Here is a 22134-nt window from a genome sequence, read left to right as displayed (position 1 = left end):
GACAAGTTTGTGGTGCTAAAAAGACATATTGTTGTTAGAGTCAGCAGGACCAAAACATTTGTCTAGGGGATCTCCAATCCCTGTTGGACAACTTGAACATTATATGGAAAGTCATAGCCTCCAAGCATGCCTTTTGTGAGCAGTTTGCTACTGCTACCATTGAGATATGGGGCCAAACCACTTTATGAACGTCACTACAGAGATGAAGGAAGACCTGGCAACCTGACACTGATTCCTCACTCACTATAATGGGATGTCTGTATGGAGGGATGTTTACTTGATCAAGGCTGACCTGCAAGTCCACTCAGACGCAGCAAGCAGGATAGATTTTGGCTTGCATTTTAGGGAGCACGGTTGTACCCAGGAGTGGCCCCAGAAATGAAGGGAGTCTGGCATTTTGAAGGACATCACCTTCCTGGATTTCTTCCCCATTCTGGTCACTATTCAGGATGGGGAGTTCAAGGACAAGAGGATCAGGTTTTGGTGCAATAATCAAGCAATTATTCACTTGGTGAACTTTCAGGCCACTAAATCTGCCAGGATAATGAGGTTTGTAAGGATAATGAGGTTCGTTCTCCATTTTCTCCAATGCAACATTCATTTCACTGACAAGCACGTACCTGGGCTTAACAAAGGCATAACTTATACTCTCTCTCTCAATGGCCAGTTGACAGATTCAGAGCACTAGCACCAGAGGTCACAGAGGTGCCAGACCAGATGCGGGCAGCCCTATGGAATCTTGGTTGCTAAAGACAGTATCCACAGCCAAGGGATCATTGCACCATGCAACTCTTTGGCCTACATGGCGGCCTTTGAGGCATTCCTGGCATTCGCGGCCTGAGAGTCTCCCCAGGGCCCAGATCCCCAAAACCTGGCAGTTCATGATCTCACTACATAGGCAAGGGCTGGCACCACTGACAATAGCTAACCAGTTCGCTGTGTCCTTTGACTGCAGGTCTGTAGGTCATCTGGACCCCTGTAGGGGATTCATGGCCCATAGGATCCTGGAAGATTGGGCTAGGACAGAGAGCAATGTCAGGAAAACAGTGACCTTGCAGGTACTAAAACAATTAGTTGAGGTTCTTCCTCACATCTGCCATTCTTGGGTAGGCAGGTGTGAAGCTGTACTCTTCAAGGAAGCCTTTCTGTTGGCTTTCTTTGAGCCCTTTCAGGTCAGTGAGCTGGTGCCTTCAGCCAAAGGAGACTCTTCAGGGCAGGTTCGCAAACTACATGACATGCAGTGGGAAGGTGACTCTCTACAGCTCAAGGTCCACAGGTCAAAAACAGATCAAACGGGATTCACGGAGGCTGTTTTTCTGCACCGTTCTGGTGAGATGAACCTGCATCCTGTACAGGCACTGCACACATATGTGGCTCAATGCCAACACAGCGAGGGGGGTCCCCTGTTTCTACACAGTGACCATTCCTTCCTAACCAAATTCCAGTTTGTGGGAGTCTTTCAGAAACAGCTCTTATTCTTGCCACCAGGAGAGCATGCCTCCCAACTCTTTCTGAACAGAGACTTCAACAGTGACTACCCAGTTGTGCACAGGTGAGTCAGAGGTCCAGGCTATAGGACACTGGCAATCCAGCATCTGTCAGTCCTACGGCAGCTGCCCGAGTGGAAGGTAATGCAGGGGGTGGGCTATAAGCACCACAGGTTTTAACCGTGTCTGCTTCCTCCCTCATGTCAATCAAAGAATGTATTGCAGCACACACACAGTTGAGGATGTGGATTTGAGAGCACAGCATTGTGCACTAGGCTTACAAGAGAAAATGTAATTTGGCAAGAGGCTCACAGGTGGACACTGGAAGGGATGCGATTCTGTATTGGCACAGCAGACAGGGCATATCCTGGGACCAGCTCATGCCCTTCTTGCATTGACTGGCACCCTGGGAGGACACGCCTGACATCGTCATTATCCACCTAGGGAAGAACAACCTGGGAACATGCTCCAACCTCACACTGATTTTGAAGGCTAAGCAGGATATTGGACTGATGGTGAACGCATTTTCCCGTGTGGGAAGAGTACTGTTGGAAATGTTGGCCCGCAAGGTTTGGCGGACTGCAGTACACCCACAAAAAGGTGGATATGGCCCAGAGGAAGGACCACAGAAAGTAGAAACATGGCTGGAGTCCTGAAGTGGTTCATTATCAGACATGGTCACACAGCTCGGAGTATGGCCAAGCTTTATCTAGAGGAAGGAGTGCATCTCTCTGATATAAGTGCCAATATGTTCCTGGATGATCTCAGTATTGCATTGGCCAAACTTCTAGGTAGTTCGTACAGAATGGGATGGAAGCAGCCCAACTGATGCTGGTGCCCCCTCATGGCAGGTGCCCAGTGCTCGCTGATTTAGGCTTCAGATCCAAAAAAGTACAGTAACATAGTGGCATCTCCTTATGAGATGGGAGTATTATATCTAAGCCCTGTAGCAAACAAACTGGGACATGGGCACTACCCTAGGGGGACTGCCCCACCAATGTGCTTGATGGCAGTGCTCTCTGGGGGTCGAAGTCTGCTGTCGCCTCAAGCCCTGGAAGGAGGAGGGATGCTAGCAGACAAATGGAAGTGCCCTTAGACTCTCGTAGTGTGATGACTGGCTCCCCCGACGGTGGGAGCCCACAAGATTTGGCAAATGATCAATGGGATGCAAGTTGACTGCAGTGGACTGTCCCCAGAGGGGTACCTTGGATGTAATTTGACTAATAAATTTGTGGCATGGTTAAAGCCCATACCACATGTCCTTGCCTTCTTCCATGCAGTGAGTACACCAATCCAGGGGAAGAGAGAACTCCTTTACTAAAGAAAATATTGATTATGTCAGTTTTATTTTACCTGTTTTCAAAAATGAAACATTTAGAATAGGCCAATTATAACACAGAAATGATTAGATTAAGGATTTATTTAGGAATTTTATCAAACCACAGAGCTGTAATCTAGGAATTTCATACAGCTGTTTTTAAAAAAAGAGCATCAGAAATTATTTCTTTTCTTTCATCTACAGGAATGTTGTTGTTTCCCTTCCTAAGGTATGCTATTGGGAGAAACAAGAACTACGCTTTCTTAACACAAAACACAGACAAATAAAAATAGTATCACACAATCTTTAAAACTGCTAAAATATTAGTAGATTTGGTAAAGTTCACTCACTTGTATACTGTCACATAATCCATCAGAAATTCACTCTATTATAACACTACGGAACTAAGGTCAAACTCTTCCCTTAGCCCTGGTCTACACTGGGGGGGGGGGGGGGGGGAGGTCGACCTAAGATATGCAAATAGCGTAGCTGAAGTCGGCATATCTTAGGTCGACTTCCCGAGCCATGAGGACGGCGGCGAGTCGACTGCTGTCGCTCCCCTGTCAACTCCGCTTCCACCTCTCGCGAGCTGGAGTTCCAGAGTCGATGGGGAGCGTGTTCAGAGATCGATCACTACCTGCTGATCCGGCGGGTAACGAAGACCTGCCCTTAGTTATATCACTGTCTCCTACCCTGGTTTAAATTGATGTTACATGTACACATCAGAGGCTGGAGCATATTATCTCAGTTGTGGAGATAACAGTGAGTCTTGTGCATAGTTAAAATACTGTGAAGTGGTGGCATTTAGGTTACAGTACAGTTCCTGATGTGGATGTTGTGTGTATTATCTTGATTAGCAGGCAACAAGACTCAGGGTAACAGGAGAGTGCACAAGAGCATTACTGTGTACTCCACTTTGCTTCAGCAAGCTTTAAGGAGATACAAAAATTGTGCTGAAATTATACTCACCATATACTTTGTAATTGTTAAGAGGTATAGGAGGCTGCAGGGAAGGATACACTCTCAGTTAGCTATAGATAGGGACTACTTCTACACTTCTAAAATGCATTCATGAAACTCTCTGGTCACACTGTACATGGAATCTAACAAAATACACATGGAACTACCTCAACACAATCCCTTCTAGCAAAACCCCGAGAAAACAGACGGTCTTGCACAATACTAAAGGTCAATAAACTGGCTCAAGAATATGAAAGACAAGGTGGATGAGGTAATACTTTTTTATTTGACCGACTTCAGTTGGTGGAAGAGAAAAGCTTCTGAGCTTTACACAGCTCTCCTTGAGGTATGGAAAAGGTAACCGGCTAAATACAAGGTGGGACAGATTGTTAAGCATATGGGGTTAAACACTGCAAGGAACCACATAAAATGAAGCGGGCAATTAACCACAAGAATGGCTCAAGAATGGAAAGTCCTTCACTGAGAATACTTTGCCTCAGTTATTTAAATATAGGCACTGCTAGCAAGATCATCAAGTAATCTTAGGCTATGTCTACACTATGGCTTCTGTCAGCAAAATTTATATCACTCAGGAGTACAAATAAGCCACACCCCTAAGCAGGGATGTGCGCAAGGGGGGACAAGCAGGGTATGGGGCCCCCCAGTCAGCGGGGCACAGAACACCTCCAGGGCGGGGAGAGTGAGGCCCGCGCCAGGCCAAGACAGGAGATCCAGCTCCTCCGGGCCAGTGGGAAAGCGAGCTCCACCAGGACGCAGGGGGACAGGAAGAGAGCCAGCTTCTCCAGTCCCAGGGCCGCAGCGGGGAGAGAGAGAGCTCCTCCAGCCACCCAGGGAGAGCAAGCTCCTCAGGCCGTGGGGGGGCACATGAAGTGCCCTTCCAAAAGCAGCCAGATTTTTATTTCCGTGCGCCCCTGCCCCTGAGAGACAGAAATTACACCAAAGTAGGTCCTAGTACAAGATCTAAGCTACTGCCTCAGGGACATTTACACGTATAGGTGAGTTAATCTTTGCTTAGCTTTTGGCAGGTTTTGGGCATCTACAGGCATTGTGTACTGTCATACTTGGCTGTACAGGGACAGGTGACATGGAGCCATGCTTCCAGTCTCAGAATGTGGGCACCTTCACGAGGCACAAGAGGAAGCATCACATGTGGGAGCAAAACACAGGCAGGGCACTGATGGATAAGAAGGTACACAAGAGACCCAAGGTCTACGTCTACACTACACACCAGTGTCAGCGGCATGTAGTGTACAGGTAGCTATATGCTGCAGTGAAAAGCAAGCTGCTTCCACAGTGCAGCGTGTGGCGACACATGTCAATGAAAGACTCCTGCAGCAGGGAGGCAGCGGGAAAGGCTTTTGCTTACAGAGCCTTTCCCTGAGAGGAGGAAAGGCTCTGGCAGGGGAGAAGAAGCTGGGAAACCTCCCTCCCTGTGGCAGGGAAAGGCTCCAGCAGCAGAGAGTTCCCCAAGCTTTTTCCCCGCTGCTTCCCCCAAACAGAGCCTTTCCCCACTTCTGGAGTCTTTCCCTCTAGTGGGGAAAAGGCACTGGCAGCAGGATAGTACAGTGCTAAAAATAACAGTGTAACTGGCAGCACAGTTTGGACAAGCAGAGTTGCCACAGGATATGTACTCACATACTCACCCACACTCTTCGAGCATGTCTTTACTGGCCTTGTCTACGCTGCTATTTATACCCATGCTGGGGGGGCTACATGGGTAGAGGTACACTATATGCCGCCAAAAGAAGAAGGCAAGTGTAGACATACCTAGGAGTGCAGATTAAAGGAAATATAGAGGGGTCATGAATGGAGCAAGGGGGAGAGGGCAAGGAAGGTGGGTGCCCAGGAAACTTCAAGCCTTTCTCTATACTGAAAAAATCCTCCTCCCCTGTACCATCTCCCTGCCACTATTTGCTATACCCACATTGATAGAAGTCTCCTTATCACACACATCTCCTACAGATTCGTTAATATGTCGAATAGATGAGTCATGTTTGGTGGGCCTCAGGATCTGTTGCAGTAGGGACCCCCTCCAAAAGACCTTATGCACCAAACTTGGTTAAACTTTTGGTGCTCACTTAAGAAAAACTGGGGGAAATGTGTAACTTGAACCAGCTTCAGTAGAGTCCAAACACCACCCACAACATATTACACTTTAACAAAAAATTCTACACCTTTTTAGAAACTATGAAAATGAGTACTTAAGGGATCCAGTTAGGTCCCCACTGCCAAATAATCCATTCACCATCATGCCACCTGATTTACATAGCCCACCCAAATTTAATATTGCTGTCTAATAAAATTTAAAAATATGTCACCACAAGTTACTAGATTATGAAATCATACTCTTATTTAAGGGATCAATTTTCAAATATAATCTAGTAATGTATACCTTTGCATATATTTTTGCAAACTTTATAAGGGTGGTGTGAGTCAGTATGAAATGGTATGTTCCCTGTACATAGCATGTACCTTTGACTGTAATAGTCAGCCCCCATTCCACAGCACCTATGTATGCATCATATACTCCCACACAGGGCTGGGGGAGAATGAGACAGTACAGGGTGAGATCCCTGTCAGATCCCTCTATCTGTGTGTACTGTGGCATTTGGTTGTTTCGCAGAGGTGCTTGGGGCAGTATGGGTGGTAGACACTACCCATATGCTAAGTGTGTTTCTGTGTTTGACTATGGGCGAGAGAGAGGAGCATCGGACAGTACTGGGGATGGTATGAAGGGGGAGTTTAGGGAGGTATGAAAGGAATGTATGCCCTCTGTACACACTGTGTACTCCTACACTTGGCTGAGGAGAGAAATGAGGACAGTTGTAGGACAGCATGGTAGAGGGGTGGCAGGACACATGTGCATACTCTATACTCCTATACTTGACTGATAGGAGGCATAATGCAGCAGCATGAAGGAACTATGGGCGGGTGGAGTACAGAAGCATAGGGACGCAATGTGTCCTCTGTACACTATCACTTATCTGTGGAAGGTTAAGACTTGTAAAGCAGAGAGGGTGTTATGGGGGCACAGGTAAGCCTCCCCAGGCACACCATGTACTCCCGCACCTGGCTATAATGGATAAGAGTCATGAAGCAATATCACAGGAAATATGGGGTGGTGCATAGAGTAAGTTGGATTGGCACTATGGGTAAATAAGTAGGTAGTATTAGAAATGGAGAGCAGTATGAGGTGGCAGAGTGTGATATGGGGCAGTATGAGGGGAGGGAAGAATAGTATGAGAAGATGTAGTGTGGTAAGATGGGAGGATACAGAGACAGCAGTGTGAAGATGGGATATATAGGATAGTAAGGGCACTTTGAGGGGGTTATAGAGTGGAACAGTGAGGGGCGCTATGAGGAGATTACAGGGGAGGTAGAATGGTGGTAGATACAAGGCAGGCAGAATGGTCTGGGGTGGTGTTAAGAGGCTCACATGCTGGCAGGATGGGGCGGGAGGTTGAGGAAGAGTCACAGAGTGGGCTGAATGGGCAAGATAGGGACAGGGATTCCAGAGTAGGCAGGATGGAAAGGAACAGTATGAGGGGTGCTCCAGGGCAGACAGGAAGGGGAGCACAGGGGTTTTCCATGGGGCAGGGGTGAGATGCAAAGGAGCAATATAAAAGGGGGTTTTGAAGTGGGCAGGATGGGGGGGTCAGTATGAGAGGGAGGTTTTGGGATGGGATGGGATAGGGGTAGATATGGGGGTGATTCCAGGGCAGGCAGGAGGTTTGAAAGCAAGATCGGCGGAGGGTTCCAGGATAGGCAGGATGAGGTTGGGGAGAAGATGTGGGGGTGGCAGGAAGAGGGATTCCGGGGGTAGGATGAGGGAGTGGTGTGAATGAGGGTTCCAGCAAGGACAAGATGGCAGGAGGCACTATAAGGGGGTTCCAGGGCAGGTGGGATGGGAGGGGTTCGGGGCAGGCGGCATGAAGGGCATGGGGGGGCAGGATGAGGTGGAATTCCGGGGGGCAGGATGGGGGTCGGAACGAGGAGCCGGAAGGGGGGGGGATGTTACAGGGCGGGCGGCATGAGGGGCGGGATGAATGGGGGTTACAGGGCGGGCCGCAGGAGGGGGGTATTCCGGGGCGGGCCGCCCCCGTACGCACCGTGTACTCCCGCACTTGGCTGTGGAAGTTCTGCTCACGAATTGTCACCTCGTCCGCTTCCATCCTTCATACTCCCGCAGCCCCGGCTCGCAATGGCGGCTGCGGCTGCCGCTTCTGCCTCTGCCCCTGCCCCTCCTGCGGCGGGCGGGGAACCATGGCCGGCAGCAGCGCCAACTGTTCCCCGGGTCCCTGGCGGCGAGCGAGGCGACAGGAGCCACCGACAACCCCAGCGGCGCTCGCTATCTCCCCGGGTCTGTCAGCGTCCAGCGGCGGCGGAGGGGAAGGCCCAGCCTCTCTGGCTGCGTCACGGCGCGGCACCAGCGACCGCTGCGCCACCACTAGCCCAGCCCCCGATCGGGGGGGGGGAGAAGGGCGGGGCCAGCCGGGGCCCAGGGGGCGTGGTCAGCACAGCCCCGAGGGCGCGAGACAACGGGAGGCGGGACCTGAATGGTCCCCAAGCGCCGATGCCAAGGAGGAAGGCGGAGGTAGTGCGGGCCCAGGGGGCGGGGCTCAAAGGAAGGCGTAGCTAGCACTGCCCTGAGATGAGGGGCAGGACAGCGGGCGCGGTCAGCACTGACCCAGAAGTGGAGCGGTCAAAAGATGGGGCGGGGCCAAAACGGCCCTCGGGAGGCGGGGCTAGGTGAGTAGGCCGCGCCAATTCGGAAAGGAAGGGAGGGGAGGGGCGGAGCTAAACTATGAAAGCGAGGCGCAGGCGCGAGCGGCGACAGTTCTAGGGGGAGGCAGGGGAGGCGGAATCGGGGCGGGGCGTATGGTCTCTGGTTGTTAAGGCCGTGGCTCAGTGGTTACGACGCTTGATTGCGGTCCTGAAGGTTGTGACTCTGAGTCTCACTGATATGCCACCTCCAATTTACCCTGCTGCGGAAAGGTGTCTGCTCCATCAGGTTAGGGCAGCCAAAAGCAGTTGGATGCGATGCTGGCCACCTGGCCCCTTCGCATGTAGGGTTGCCAGCTTTCTGTTTGCCAAAAAGCAAATACACTTGCCTAGCCCCCTTTCATGGATTGGCAGCAAATTCAAAGGAAAAGAGCTGAAAGATAAGGTGAGAATAGCAAACATATTAAAAAGACAGGTTTTAGAGTGGCAGTCGTGTTAGTCTGTATCAGCAAAAACAAGGAGGAGTCCTTGTGGCCCCTTAGAGACTAATACATTTATTTGGGCATAAGCTTTCATGGGCTAAAACCCACTTCAAATGCATGGAGTGGAAAATACAGGAGCAGGTATAAATACATGAAAAGATGGGAGTTGCCTTACCAAGCGTGAGGTCAGTTTAATGAAACAGTTCAATTAACAGCAGGATACCAAGGGATGAAAAATAACTTTTGTAGTGGTAATGAGATTGGCCCATTTCAAACACTTGACAAGAAGGTGTGAGTAATAGTTGTAGGCATTATAACATTCAAAAACCAGTAGGAGAACACTTCAGTCTCCCTGGTCACTCAATAACAGACCTAAAAGTGGCAATTCTTCAACAAAAAAAGTCAAAAACAGACTCCAACGTGAAACTGCAGAACTGGAATTAATTTGCAAACTGGACACCATCACATTAGGCCTGAATAAAGACTGGGAGTGGTTGGGTCAATACAAAATGTAAACCTAATTTCCCCCTAGTGTTACTCACACCTTCTTATCAACTATTTGAAATGGGCCACTCTCATTACCGCTACAATCCTGCTGTTAATTGAATTGTTTGTTTGGCTGACCTCACAGTTGGTAAGGCAACTCCCATCTTTTTATGAATTTATACCTCCTCCTGTATATTCTACTCCATGCATCTGATGAAGTGGGTTTTAGCCCATGAAAGCTTATGCCCAAATACTTATGTTAGTCTCTAAGGTACCACAAGGACTTCTTGTTGTTTGTGTTAAAAAGAGGAGGCTGTGAAAGATAGGTGAGCCCTGAGCTATTCCCTCACTGCTATTTACATGTAAAGATTCATCCCTAACTACTGTTCACTGGTGCAAATGTTATAATAAAAACTCACTGCCAGATCCCTACAGATCCGGTTGCTTTCAGGAGAGTAGTACTGGAAAATATATTCTTCACTGGTTGGAGTTTCACCTCATTCTGTATACTGAGGACCTGAGTATGCAGCAGGCTATAGCCTGCAGGATGGCTCCACAGATGATGAAAGTCATCAGAGCTCTTGGGTCTATTAATCATTTAATCCTTGCCACAGCCATCCATTTCTTCATGTACTTCAGTACCAGATATGAGCTAGTTACAGAGCTTGCATATACACACTACATGTGTTCCTCCTAAAATCCTTTAATGCTCTGCCAGATATGGCTCAGATTAGTTTAACGTATTTTACACACAGTGCCACCTAGTGGCTGAACCGTATAATACAGTTCAACTTTCTATTACATCTCCCCAGTTGTTCTATGTTCCTACCATTTACAATATTTGCACTAGTGGTTCTCAACGAGGGGTACCCATACCCCTGAGGGTATGAAGAGGTCTTCCAGGGGGTACATCAACTCTTCTAAATAATTGCCTAGTTTTACAACAGACTACATAAAAATCACTAGCGAAATCAGTACAAACTAAAATTTCATACAATGACTTGTTTATACTGCTCTATATACTGTAGAGTGAAATGTAAGCGAAATATTTACATTCCACAAAAAGAAAAGGAGTACTTGTGGCACCTTAGAGACTAACCAATTTATTTGAACATAAGCTTTCGTGCGTGATAGCTCACCTCATTGGATGCATCCGATGAAGTGAGCTGTCGCTCACAAAAGCTTATGCTCAAATAAATTGGTTAGTCTCTAAGGTGCCACAAGTACTCCTTTTCTTTTTGCAGATACAATCTTACACGGCTGCTACTCTGAAACCTGTCATTTACATTCCAGTTGATTTATTTTATAATTATATGGTAAAAATGAGAAAGTAAGCAATATTTCAGTAATAGTGTGCTGTGACACTTTTGTATTTTTATGTCTGATTTTGTAAGCAAGTAGTTTTTAAATGAAATGAAACTGGGGAGTATGCAAGACAAATCAAACTCCTGAAATGGGTACAGTAGTCTGGAAAGGCTGAGAGCCACTGACTTACACTATCACACTGTCTTTGCAGTTCAGAATGTACTAGTCTGTAAAGTGTTTCTGAATCATGCAGACGTTCTAATTACACAATCCAAATGCATAACAACTTGGTCATCCAGCTGTCTATTAGTTGCAGCCACTTGGTATGGTCGGTTCTTTCACCTTCCTCACTAGGACCATCATGGCTGCCACACTGCACCTGAGAAGGTTGTTGATCTTTGATCACATGCACATACATAGCTTTTGTCTTTGTAAATTGTTTCTGTGGTGAACTGGCCCATGCTGTTCAGATTACCCCCAAAATTAGTCAGAGCTGCGTCAGATGACTTGCCATGCATGGACTTGCCTCAGGAACTCTTGTATGATGACTTTTAGTACTCATGCTTCATCTGTTAACAGCTTTTAAGCTAGTGTCTTGTTTATCAGGTTTGGCAAGTTGGTCTTCATTTTGCAGTTTCACCAGCTCAGACTACTTTGCTATTTCAATAGCTGTGGGTAGGGTTAAATCTCTTTTTAATTGAAGCTGCTGTTTTTACCTGTTAACCCAATAAACAGCCTGTCTCTGATATCTGCATTCCCCAAATCAGTTTTCAGCCAATGTATTCAGAGCTTTTATAAAACATTCAACATTTTCCCCAGGTTCTTGAATTCTCTGGTAAAAACATGCTCTTTCATAAACCACATTTCTCTGAGGCCATGTCTACACTACGAAAGTACTCCGATTTTACAGAAGTTGATTTTTGGGAACAGATTGTATAAAGTCGAGTGCATGCGTCCGCACTAAGCACATTAATTCGGCAGTGTGCATCCACAGTACCGTGGCAAGCGTAGACATTCTGAGCAGTGCACTGTGGGTAGCTATCCCACAGTTCCCGCAGTCCCTGCTGCCCATTGGAATTCTGGGCTGAGCTCCCAATGCCTGATAGGGCCAAAAATTTGTCACGGGTGGTTATGGGTAAATGTCATCAGTCAACCCTCCCTCCCTCTGGGAAAGCAACAGCAGAAAATCATTTCGCGCCCTTTTCCCTGGATTGCCCACGCAGATGCCATAGCACTGCAAGCATGGAGCCTGTTCAGCTCATCGCAGCTGTTATGACCATTGTAAACACCTCGCGCATTATCATGCAGTTTATGCAGAACCAGCACCTGAAAAACCAGGCGAGGAAGCAACGGCAGCACAGTGATGAGGACATGAACACAGATTTCTCTAAAACCGCGGTCCCTGGCAATTTGGAGATCATGGTGTTACTGGGGAAGGCTCATGCCGTGGAACACCGATTCTGGGCCCGGGAAACAAGCACAGAGTGGTGGGACTGCACAGTGTTGCAGGTTTTGGGATGATTCCCAGTGGCTCCAAAACTTTCGCATGCATAAGGGCGCTTTCATGGAACTTTGTGACTTGCTTTCCCCTGCCCTGAAGCGCAAGAATACCAAGATGAGAGCAGCCCTCACAGTTGAGAAGTGAGTGGCAAGAGCCCTGTGGAAGCTTGCAATGCCAGACAGCTACCGGTCAGTCGGTAATCAATTTGGAGTGGGCAAATCTACTGTGGGGGTTGCTGTGATGCAAGTAGCCAATGCAATCATTGAGCTGCTGCTATCAAAGGTAGTGACTCTGGGAAACGTGCAGGTCATACTAGATGGCTTTGCTACAATGGGATTTCCTAACTGTGGTAGGGCTATAGACAGAACACATATCCCTATCTTGGGACCGAACCACCAGGGCAGCCAGTACTTAAACCTCAAGGGGTACTTTTCAGTGGTGCCGCAAGCACTGGTGGATCACAAAGGAAGTTTCACCAACATCAACGTGGGGTGGCCAGGAAAGGTTCATGACACTCACATCTTCAGGAACTCTGGTCTGTTTAAATGCCTGCAGGAAGGGATTTACTTCCCAGACCAGAAAATAACTGTTAGGGATGTTGAAATACCTAGAGTTATCCTTGGGGACCCAGCCTACCCCTTAATGCCCTGACTCATGAAGCTGTACACAGGCACCCTGTACAGTAGTAAGGAGCTGTTCAACTATAGGCTGAGCAAGTGCAGAATGGTGATAGAGTGTGCTTTTGAATGTTTAAAGGGTCGCTGGCGCAGTTTACTGACTCGCTCAGACCTCAGCAAAACCAATATTCCCATTGTTATTGCTGCTTGCTGTGTGCTTCACAATCTCTGTGAGAATAAGTGGGAGATGTTTATGGCAGGGTGGGAGGTTGAGACAAATCACATGGCCACTGAATACGCGCATCCAGACACCAGGGCAGTTAGAGGAGCACAGCAGGAAGAGCTGCGCATCAGAGAAGCTTTGAAAACGATTTTCATCACTGGCCAGGATACTGTGTGACACTTCTGTTTGTTTCTCCTTGATGAAAACCCACCCCCTTGGTTGCCTCTAAATTTCCTGTAAGCCACCCGCCCTCCCCCCTTTGATCACAGCTTGCTTGCAAAGGAAATAAAGTCACTAACGTTTAAAAAACATGTATTCTTTATTAATTGGTTATAAAAATAGGGAGATAACTCACAAGGTAGTCTGGGTGGGGTGTGGGAGGAGGGGAGGAAAAGGTCACTTCAAAACTTGCTGAATGACAGCCTTCTGCTGCTTGGGCTGTCTACTGGGGTGGAGTGGTTGGGTGCCCAGAGCCTCCCCCGCCCCTGGCGTTCTTGGGCATCTGGGTAAGGAGGCTATGGAACTTGGGGAGGAGGGAGGGCGGTTAAACAGGGGCTGCAGCGGCAGTCTGTGATCCTGCTGTCGTTCATGAACCTCCACCAGATGCCAGAGCACGTCCGTTTGATCCCGCAGTAGCCCCAGCGTTGCATCATGCCTCCTCTGATCTTCCTGCCGCCACCTCTCCTCACGTTCATTGGCCACTTTCCTGTACTCTACTATTGTGTTCCTCCACACATTCTGCTGAGCTCTGTCAGTGCCAGATGACTGCATGAGCTCAGAGAACATTTCATTGCGCGTGCGTTTTTTTCACCGCCTTACCTGAGATAGCCTTTGGGATGGAGGAGGGAGGCTTGAAACATTTGCAGCTGCTGGAGGAAAAAAAAGGGAGTTAAGTATTTAAAAAGATACATTTTATAGAACAATGGCTGTACTCTTTCAAGGTGAACAACACTATTCACATTACATAGCACATGTGGTTTTGGTATGAGGTCGCATTTTGCATCTTATATTGAGTGCTGGCAGCTTTGATGTTACAGATGACACATGCAGTGCTGGGCAACAGAATTCGGCTTGCAGGCAGCCATGGAAAGCCATAGTCTTTCGGCTTCTGCAACCTTCATAACAGCAGCACCCTCCTCTACCATACCAAGCAAAGCACTTTGAGTTGGCCATTTAGTGCTGCAGTTTTCCTATTAACGTGCAGCAGCAGAAACCAAACTAGCCCCGCCCTCCCCCGTCCAATTCTCTGGGATGATTGCTTTACCCCTCAGCCCACCGCGTGGCTGGTATCAGGGAAGATCCCTGCTAGCCAAACACAAACAGCTCAGCGCCAGTGGCCACACACACCCCCACCGCGCGGCTAACTGCAGGGAGGATTTCTTTTCAGCCACAGGCAAACAGCCCAGTAGGAACAGCCACCTCTGAATGTCCCCTTAATTAAATTCCCCTATTTCAACCAGGTTACCATGAACGATATCACTCTCCTGAGGATAACACAGAGAGATAAAGAACGCATGTTGCTTGAATGCCAGCAAACACTGGGACCATACGCTACCAGGCTTTGTCGTGCAGAGATATCAGATTACTTGCTACTAGCATGGCGTGGTAAAGTGTCCTACCATAGATGACGGAATAAGGCTGCTCTCCCCAGAAACGTTCTGCAAAGGCTTTTAGAGTACCTCCAGGAGAGCTTCATGGAGATGTTCCTGGAGGATTTCCGCTCCATCCCCAGACACGTTAACAGACTTTTCCAGTAGCTGTACTGGCCACAAATGCATCCCAAGTCCTCAGGGCTACTTAATCATTAAAAAACGCTTGCTTTTATAACATGTATTATATTTTAAAAGGTATACTCACCAGAGGTCCCTTCTCCGACTTGGTTGGGTTGGGAGGGTATTTCAGTCGGTGATAAAAAGATCCTGGCTGTCGGGGAGAATGGTGTGCTGTGTGCTTTCCTCAAACTTGTCCTCCTCCTCCTCATCTTCCCCTTCCCCAAAATCCTCAGGCATGGCGGAGAGTACCCCATCATCGGAGTCCACGGACAGGGGTGGGGTAGTGATGGCGGCTCCCCCTAGAATTGCATGCAGCTCAGCATAGAAGCAGCATGTCTGGGGCCCTGTCCCGGAGCATTCGTTTGATTCTTTAGTTCTCTGGTACGCTTGTCTGAGCTCCTTAAGTTTCACGCGGCACTGTGTTGCGTCCCTCTTGTAGCCTCTGTCCCTCATGGCCTCAGAGATTTTTGAACTGTTTTGGCATTTCGTCTTTTGGAACAGAGTTCTGATAGCATGGATTCCTCTCCCCACACAGCGATCAGATCCAGGACCTCCCATTCAGTCCATGCTGGAGCTCTTTTATGATTCTGGGACTACATGGTCACCTGTGCTGATGAGCTCGCCTGGCCAAACAGGAAATGAGATTCAAAAGTTCCTGGGGCTTTTCCTGTACACCATAGAATCATAGAATCATAGAATATAAGGGTTGGAAGGGACCCCAGAAGGTCATCTAGTCCAACCCCCTGCTCAAAGCAGGACCAATTCCCAGTTAAATCATCCCAGCCAGGGCTTTGTCAAGCCTGACCTTAAAAACCTCTAAGGAAGGAGATTCTACCACCTCCCTAGGTAACGCATTCCAGTGTTTCACCACCCTCATAGTGAAAAAGTTTTTCCTAATATCCAATCTAAACCTCCCCCACTGCAGCTTGAGACCATTACTCCTCGTTCTGTCATCTGATACCATTGAGAACAGTCTAGAGCCATCCTCTTTGGAACCCCCTTTCAGGTAGTTGAAAACAGCTATCAAATCCCCCCTCATTCTTCTCTTCTGCAGGCTAAACAATCCCAGCTCCCTCAGCCTCTCCTCATAACTCATATGTTCCAGACCCCTAATCATTTTTGTTGCCCTTCGCTGGACTCTCTCCAATTTATCCACATCCTTCTTGAAGTGTGGGGCCCAAAACTGGACACAGTACTCCAGATGAGGCCTCACCAATGTCGAATAGAGGGGAACGATCACGTCCCTCGATCTGCTCGCTATGCCCCTACTTATACATCCCAAAATGCCATTGGCCTTCTTGGCAACAAGGGCACACTGCTGACTCATATCCAGCTTCTTGTCCACTGTCACCCCTAGGTCCTTTTCCGCAGAACTGCTGCCTAGCCATTCGGTCCCTAGTCTGTAGCTGTGCATTGGGTTCTTCCGTCCTAAGTGCAGGACCCTGCACTTATCCTTATTGAACCTCATCAGATTTCTTTTGGCCCAATCCTCCAATTTGTCTAGGTCCTTCTGTATCCTATCCCTCCCCTCCAGTGTATCTACCACTCCTCCCAGTTTAGTATCATCCGCAAATTTGCTGAGAGTGCAATCCACACCATCCTCCAGATCATTTATGAAGATATTGAACAAAACCGGCCCCAGGACCGACCCTTGGGGCACTCCACTTGATACCGGCTGCCAACTAGACATGGAGCCATTGATCACTACCCGTTGAGCCCGACAATCTAGCCAGCTTTCTACCCACCTTGTAGTGCATTCATCCAGCCCATACTTCCTTAACTTGCTGACAAGAATACTGTGGGAGACCGTGTCAAAAGCTTTGCTAAAGTCAAGAAACAATACATCCACTGCTTTCCCTTCATCCACAGAACCAGTAATCTCATCATAGAAGGCGATTAGATTAGTCAGGCATGACCTTCCCTTGGTGAATCCATGCTGGCTGTTCCTGATCACTTTCCTCTCATGCAAGTGCTTCAGGATTGATTCTTTGAGGACCTGCTCCATGATTTTTCCAGGGACTGAAGTGAGGCTGACTGGCCTGTAGTTCCCAGGATCCTCCTTCTTCCCTTTTTTAAAGATTGGCACTACATTAGCCTTTTTCCAGTCATCCGGGACTTCCCCGGTTCGCCACGAGTTTTCAAAGATAATGGCCAATGGCTCTGCAATCACAGCCGCCAGTTCCTTCAGCACTCTCGGATGCAACTCGTCCGGCCCCATGGACTTGTGCACGTCCAGCTTTTCTAAAAAGTCCCTAACCACCTCTATCTCCACAGAGGGCTGGCCATCTCTTCCCCATTTTGTGATGCCCAGCGTAGCAGTCTGGGAGCTGACCTTGTTAGTGAAAACAGAGGCAAAAAAAGCATTGAGTACATTAGCTTTTTCCACATCCTCTGTCACTAGTTTGCCTCCCTCATTCAGTAAGGGGCCCACACATTCCTTGGCTTTCTTCTTGTTGCCAACATACCTGAAGAAACCCTTCTTGTTACTCTTGACATCTCTGGCTAGCTGCAGCTCCAGGTGCGATTTGGCCCTCCTGATAACTTTCCTACATGCCCTAGCAATATTTTTATACTCTTCCCTGGTCATATGTCCAACCTTCCACTTCTTGTAAGCTTCTTTTTTATGTTTAAGATCCGCTAAGATTTCACCATTAAGCCAAGCTGGTCGCCTGCCATATTTACTATTCTTTCGACTCATCGGGATGGTTTGTCCCTGTAACCTCAACAGGGATTCCTTGAAATACAGCCAGCTCTCCTGGACTCCTTTCCCCTTCAAGTTAGTCCCCCAGGGGATCCTGGCCATCCGTTCCCTGAGGGAGTCGAAGTCTGCTTTCCTGAAGTCCAGGGTCCGTATCGTGCTGCTTACCTTTCTTCCCTGTGTCAGGATCCTGAACTCAACCAACTCATGGTCACTGCCTGGACAGTGCATCTGAGTTCAGAGTGCTGTCCAGAGCGGTCACAATGGTGCACTGTGGGATAGCACGTCCGTTTGATCCCGCAGTAGCCCCAGCGTTGCATCATGCCTCCTCTGATCTTCCTGCCGCCACCTCTCCTCACGTTCATTGGCCACTTTCCTGTACTCTGCTATTGTGTTCCTCCACACATTCTGCTGAGCTCTGTCAGTGCCAGATGACTGCATGAGCTCAGAGAACATTTCATTGCGCGTGCGTTTTTTTCGCCGCCTTACCTGAGATAGCCTTTGGGATGGAGGAGGGAGGCTTGAAACATTTGCAGCTGCTGGAGGAAAAAAAAGGGAGTTAAGTATTTAAAAAGATACATTTTATAGAACAATGGCTGTACTCTTTCAAGGTGTCTGTGGGATAGCTCCCAGAGGCCAATACCTTCGAATTGCGTCCACACTAACCCTAATTCAAAACGGCGATGTTGATTTCAGCGCTAATCCCCTCGTGGGGGAGGAGTACAGAAATTGGTTTTAAGAGCCCTTTATGTCGAAAAAAATGGCTTCGTTGTGTGGACGGGTGCAGGGTTAATTCGATTTAACACTGCTAAATCTGACACAAACTCGTAGTGTAGACCAGGCCTGAGATATAAAATATGTATCAGACATAGCCAGAACCCTTTCATAGTCATCTTTGTGATTCTCTTCAGTAAAATCAAAGTATTTAAATATATGCTCGGTTTGCTTTCCTATGGCATAAATTAAAGAAGATACCTGTATATCACCATTTCTTTATGGAGTTTGTTTGCAATTCAAAATCTTGCAAAATACCGTTTCTAGTCTGTGCATTGTGAAAGTAAGTCAAAGCTGAAGTTCTCTGGGAGGTTGAAGAGTGGCATGTTGAGATCCTGAAACAGCTGTTGCTGTTTTCCTTCTGTTTGCACTCTTTATTGCTGTTTTCCTGCTGTTTCTGTTATTAGTTTACTTCTGACATCATGTTATATACTTCTTTACCAGATATGGACTGGCTACAATGCAGGTTTATACACACCACATCTGTTTATCATAAGATCCTTTAATGCTCTGCCAGGTATGGCTCAGGTTAGCTTAAATAAGGTATTTTACAAACAGTGCCACCTCTGGCTGAACAGTATAACATAGTTTAACATTCCATTACATCTTTGTCCCAACCAGGTTTGATAATGCAACACATTCTATTTGGGCCTACCCTGGAAGACAACTCAGAAGCTTCAGTTGCTGCAAATGCTGCTTCTGCCTGATTAATGGAGTAGGTTGTTGTGAGCACATTTTGTATCTCTGTTTACTAAAGACCATCACGAAACTTACGTAATGTGGTAGGGAAACTTGGAGTTACAGATACAACAGAATAGGGAACTCCAAATCAGCAGTTCCTAGTTACAAATACACCCAGGATTTTTCTGTACATGCTGGCAGCATGCCCAGCAGGGAGAAAGAAACTAAATTTTTCTTGTCCAGACCAGGATTTTGGTCATCTAGATTTGCCTGTCTAAAGGATTTTATTTAGGGTATCCCATGTAAGATGAAGCCTGAGATTCTCCTTCCAAACAAGTGAGAGTTTCCAGATATGATGCTTAGGAGACAGTAGGTAGCATTAAAGCTTAGTGATAAGGGAAGGGTGCTAAGGGAGAATAGTGATCAGTCTGTAACAAATAAAAATCGAGAAGGAAAAAGTAAAGGGAGAGTGAACTAATAGTGGCATACTAGTTTGATCCCAAGTGTTTCTCACAGTAACTTTACTATGTCTATTTAACGTCTCTCCCCCACATTGGGCTGAGCCCTGTACCACAGCATTACAAGGTCCCCATTTTCTCTTGACTGCTCTTTGACAATTGGTAACTCTCACAAATTCACAGACGTGTTGAGGAAATGGTGTTTAATAAATTGATTCATTCTGAAATGAGATTTGCTACTCAAGATTTTCTGTCACCCAAAGTCTGTCACAGGCGAGTGGACAAACTGCAGGCCTACACAACTTCTATTGTGTCCTTGGCAATGTTGCTGCTGCAAGAAAAATATATACACGTATCACTGTCCAGTACTAATAGTGAGCAGGAGCTGAGCGTTTGCCCTCTAAATTACACACAAATGCCACACCTTGGGCTCAATCTTCCAGTGCCCTCTGGCTGCTTTGCACTACTCCAGTGCTGCAAAGCAGCCATAACGCCTGCTTAAATGACCCCTGGAAGATTCCCATCTCCCTAGGAGAATCCTCATGTAGTTCAGGACCATGGTAGCAGCTCATACTCCACCAAACCACCCTGTGGCACAAGGGGATGTAGCTAGTGAAAAAGGGGCATCTCTAGGGCCTCTTGAGGATATGGATAGCTGGTGAAAGTTAGAGGACCCTTCGAGCTGTTCTCTCTTGTAGCAGGGACCACACTGGTTCCCCCAAGCCCCAGATTTTGGGGGCCACAAAGATGGGTCCTTTGTCCCTACCATCTTGGGTTTGTGCCAAACACAGACTTGCCAGTCCAGTGAATCTGCACCACTAACTCTCGCCTCTTTTTTAAATTTAGTTTTGCGCTAACTATTCAGAAAAATACCTTAATCTTTGCTGTGGTCAGAGTTAACATTCTGTGTTTGAACAGAATTTTGAGTACCTGGGTGAGTGCATTGGGTATATGTCAGGCAAGGACTTTCTTGTGGAGATGAGGAGACTGAGAGTTCATTTGGGTAGAATGATGTTGAGGTGTTAAGGAAAGTGAATGAAGGTTGTTTTAACTAGTAATTTGTCTCAGTTTTTAATTATTGTGTTGGTAGATTTGCACTTGAGTAACCTTAAATCTAAATTTAGGAAGTTTTTGTTTGGGGAAATTACATAGCATTGTAATGGTCCATGGCACATTACACAACACATACAAAAATGTGTACGTACCAGAGAGACTAATATCAATCAGTCATGATGCATAGGATAACAGTTCAGGCACGTGAAAGGGCAGCAGTATCATCAGTGAGTATAAGAAAACTTAATAAAATTAATGAATTTTAACTAAACCCGGGCAGGTATCACAAATTTCTACAAACATTTGCTATAATTGAAAAAAATATATTTTGCTTATGCTTGCACTCCTTTTGTATTCAAGCATAAATTAGGATGCAGGATCAGATTCTTACCTTGTAATGACCATGCTGACCACATGCACGTTATTTCCCCCATCATTAAGATATAGTCTAATAATGTGACAATTTTCTCTTTGAAAGCTTTTCTCATTTTAATTTTAACCCTGGAAATAGGACTGTGCACAAAGCAGAGTGTTGTTTTCATCTTAAAATTCAGACCTTGCTGTGACGGTGCACCCCCTAAGGCTTTATGGAAATATGCTTATGAATGTATATATGACATAACTGGAATATGTTTTATGCTACATATGCCATGTAACATATCTCTGTAAAGGTTACGATCTACTGAATCTATTCATCCTATTTGTATGCATGTGTCATTTTTGTATTTGAAGTTATGAATATTGGCTGTGTACTTGCTTGGTTTTTAAATAGCCTTAGTAAAGCATTTGGTCAGCTTCTTGAGAAAGGAATGTGCAAATTAAGTGCTCAATCAAGAAACACTTAACGAACAATGGATCTTGAAGGCTCCAATCCACATAAGAAGTTTTCCTGGAGACATTCAAGATAGCATGTGGGCAATGGCTGCTGCCTGTAAAAACTGAGTCATGCATGGGCATGTGACTTGCTCAGGTCACTCCAAAACTCCATCTTGGAGCTGGACTTTGCATAGAAGAGAGGAGGGGGTCTCCACCCACAATGGAAAGTCTATTTAAGCCTGTGGGAGACCCCTCCATTTTGTCTTCAGCTGGCTCAAGAGATAGCCTTTCCACCCCAAAGGATACCTGAAAGAAACTGGAACAAAGGGCAGTAACTACAGGGGGTGTGAGTGATTGCTGGACCCAGACTAGAAGGAGACTAGTCTGTAAAAGGAAACTTACTGGAACACCTCTGAGGGTGAGATTTTATCTGTATTCAGTTTTCTTACTGTATTAGGCATAGACTTGCATGTTTTGTTTTGTTTTGTTTGGATGCAGTGAGCTATAGCTCACAAAAGCTTATGCTCAAATAAATTTGTTAGTCTCTAAGGTGCCACAAGTACTCCTTTTCTTTTTGCGGATACAGACTAACATGGCTGCTACTCTGAAACCTGTCACTTTGTTCGGTCTGCTATTATTTGGAACCACTTAAATCCTACTTTCTGCATTTAATAAAATCACATTTTACGTATTAATTAACCCAGAGTATGTATTAATACCTCGGGGGTGGGGGGCAAACAGCTATGCATATCTCTCTATC

General features: G+C 46.9%; 1 protein-coding gene and 1 long non-coding RNA gene across 2 annotated transcripts in view; one reads left to right on the top strand and one right to left on the bottom strand.

The window, feature by feature from the left end:
- The window catches only part of LMBR1 (limb development membrane protein 1), a 151030-nt gene extending 142779 nt beyond the window's left edge, over positions 1-8251 (bottom strand). Inside the window, exon 1 of the mRNA XM_048837603.2 lies at positions 7896-8251. Coding sequence (XP_048693560.1) covers positions 7896-7958 — 63 coding nt within the window. The 5' untranslated portion in view covers positions 7959-8251. The remainder of the gene's footprint in view (positions 1-7895) is intronic.
- A 12-nt stretch (positions 8252-8263) lies between these two features.
- Positions 8264-21879, top strand: LOC142071225 (uncharacterized). The gene is made up of 3 exons (XR_012667290.1): positions 8264-8535; positions 18811-18883; positions 18988-21879. It is a non-coding gene; the product is annotated as an uncharacterized LOC142071225 (long non-coding RNA).
- Positions 21880-22134: the final 255 nt, after the last annotated feature.

Source organism: Caretta caretta, chromosome 2, assembly GCF_965140235.1.
Source record: "Caretta caretta isolate rCarCar2 chromosome 2, rCarCar1.hap1, whole genome shotgun sequence".
Lineage (NCBI taxonomy): Eukaryota > Metazoa > Chordata > Testudines > Cheloniidae > Caretta > Caretta caretta.
Note: the sequence above shows the minus strand (reverse complement) of the source record. Positions and strands in the feature narration are given on the sequence as shown.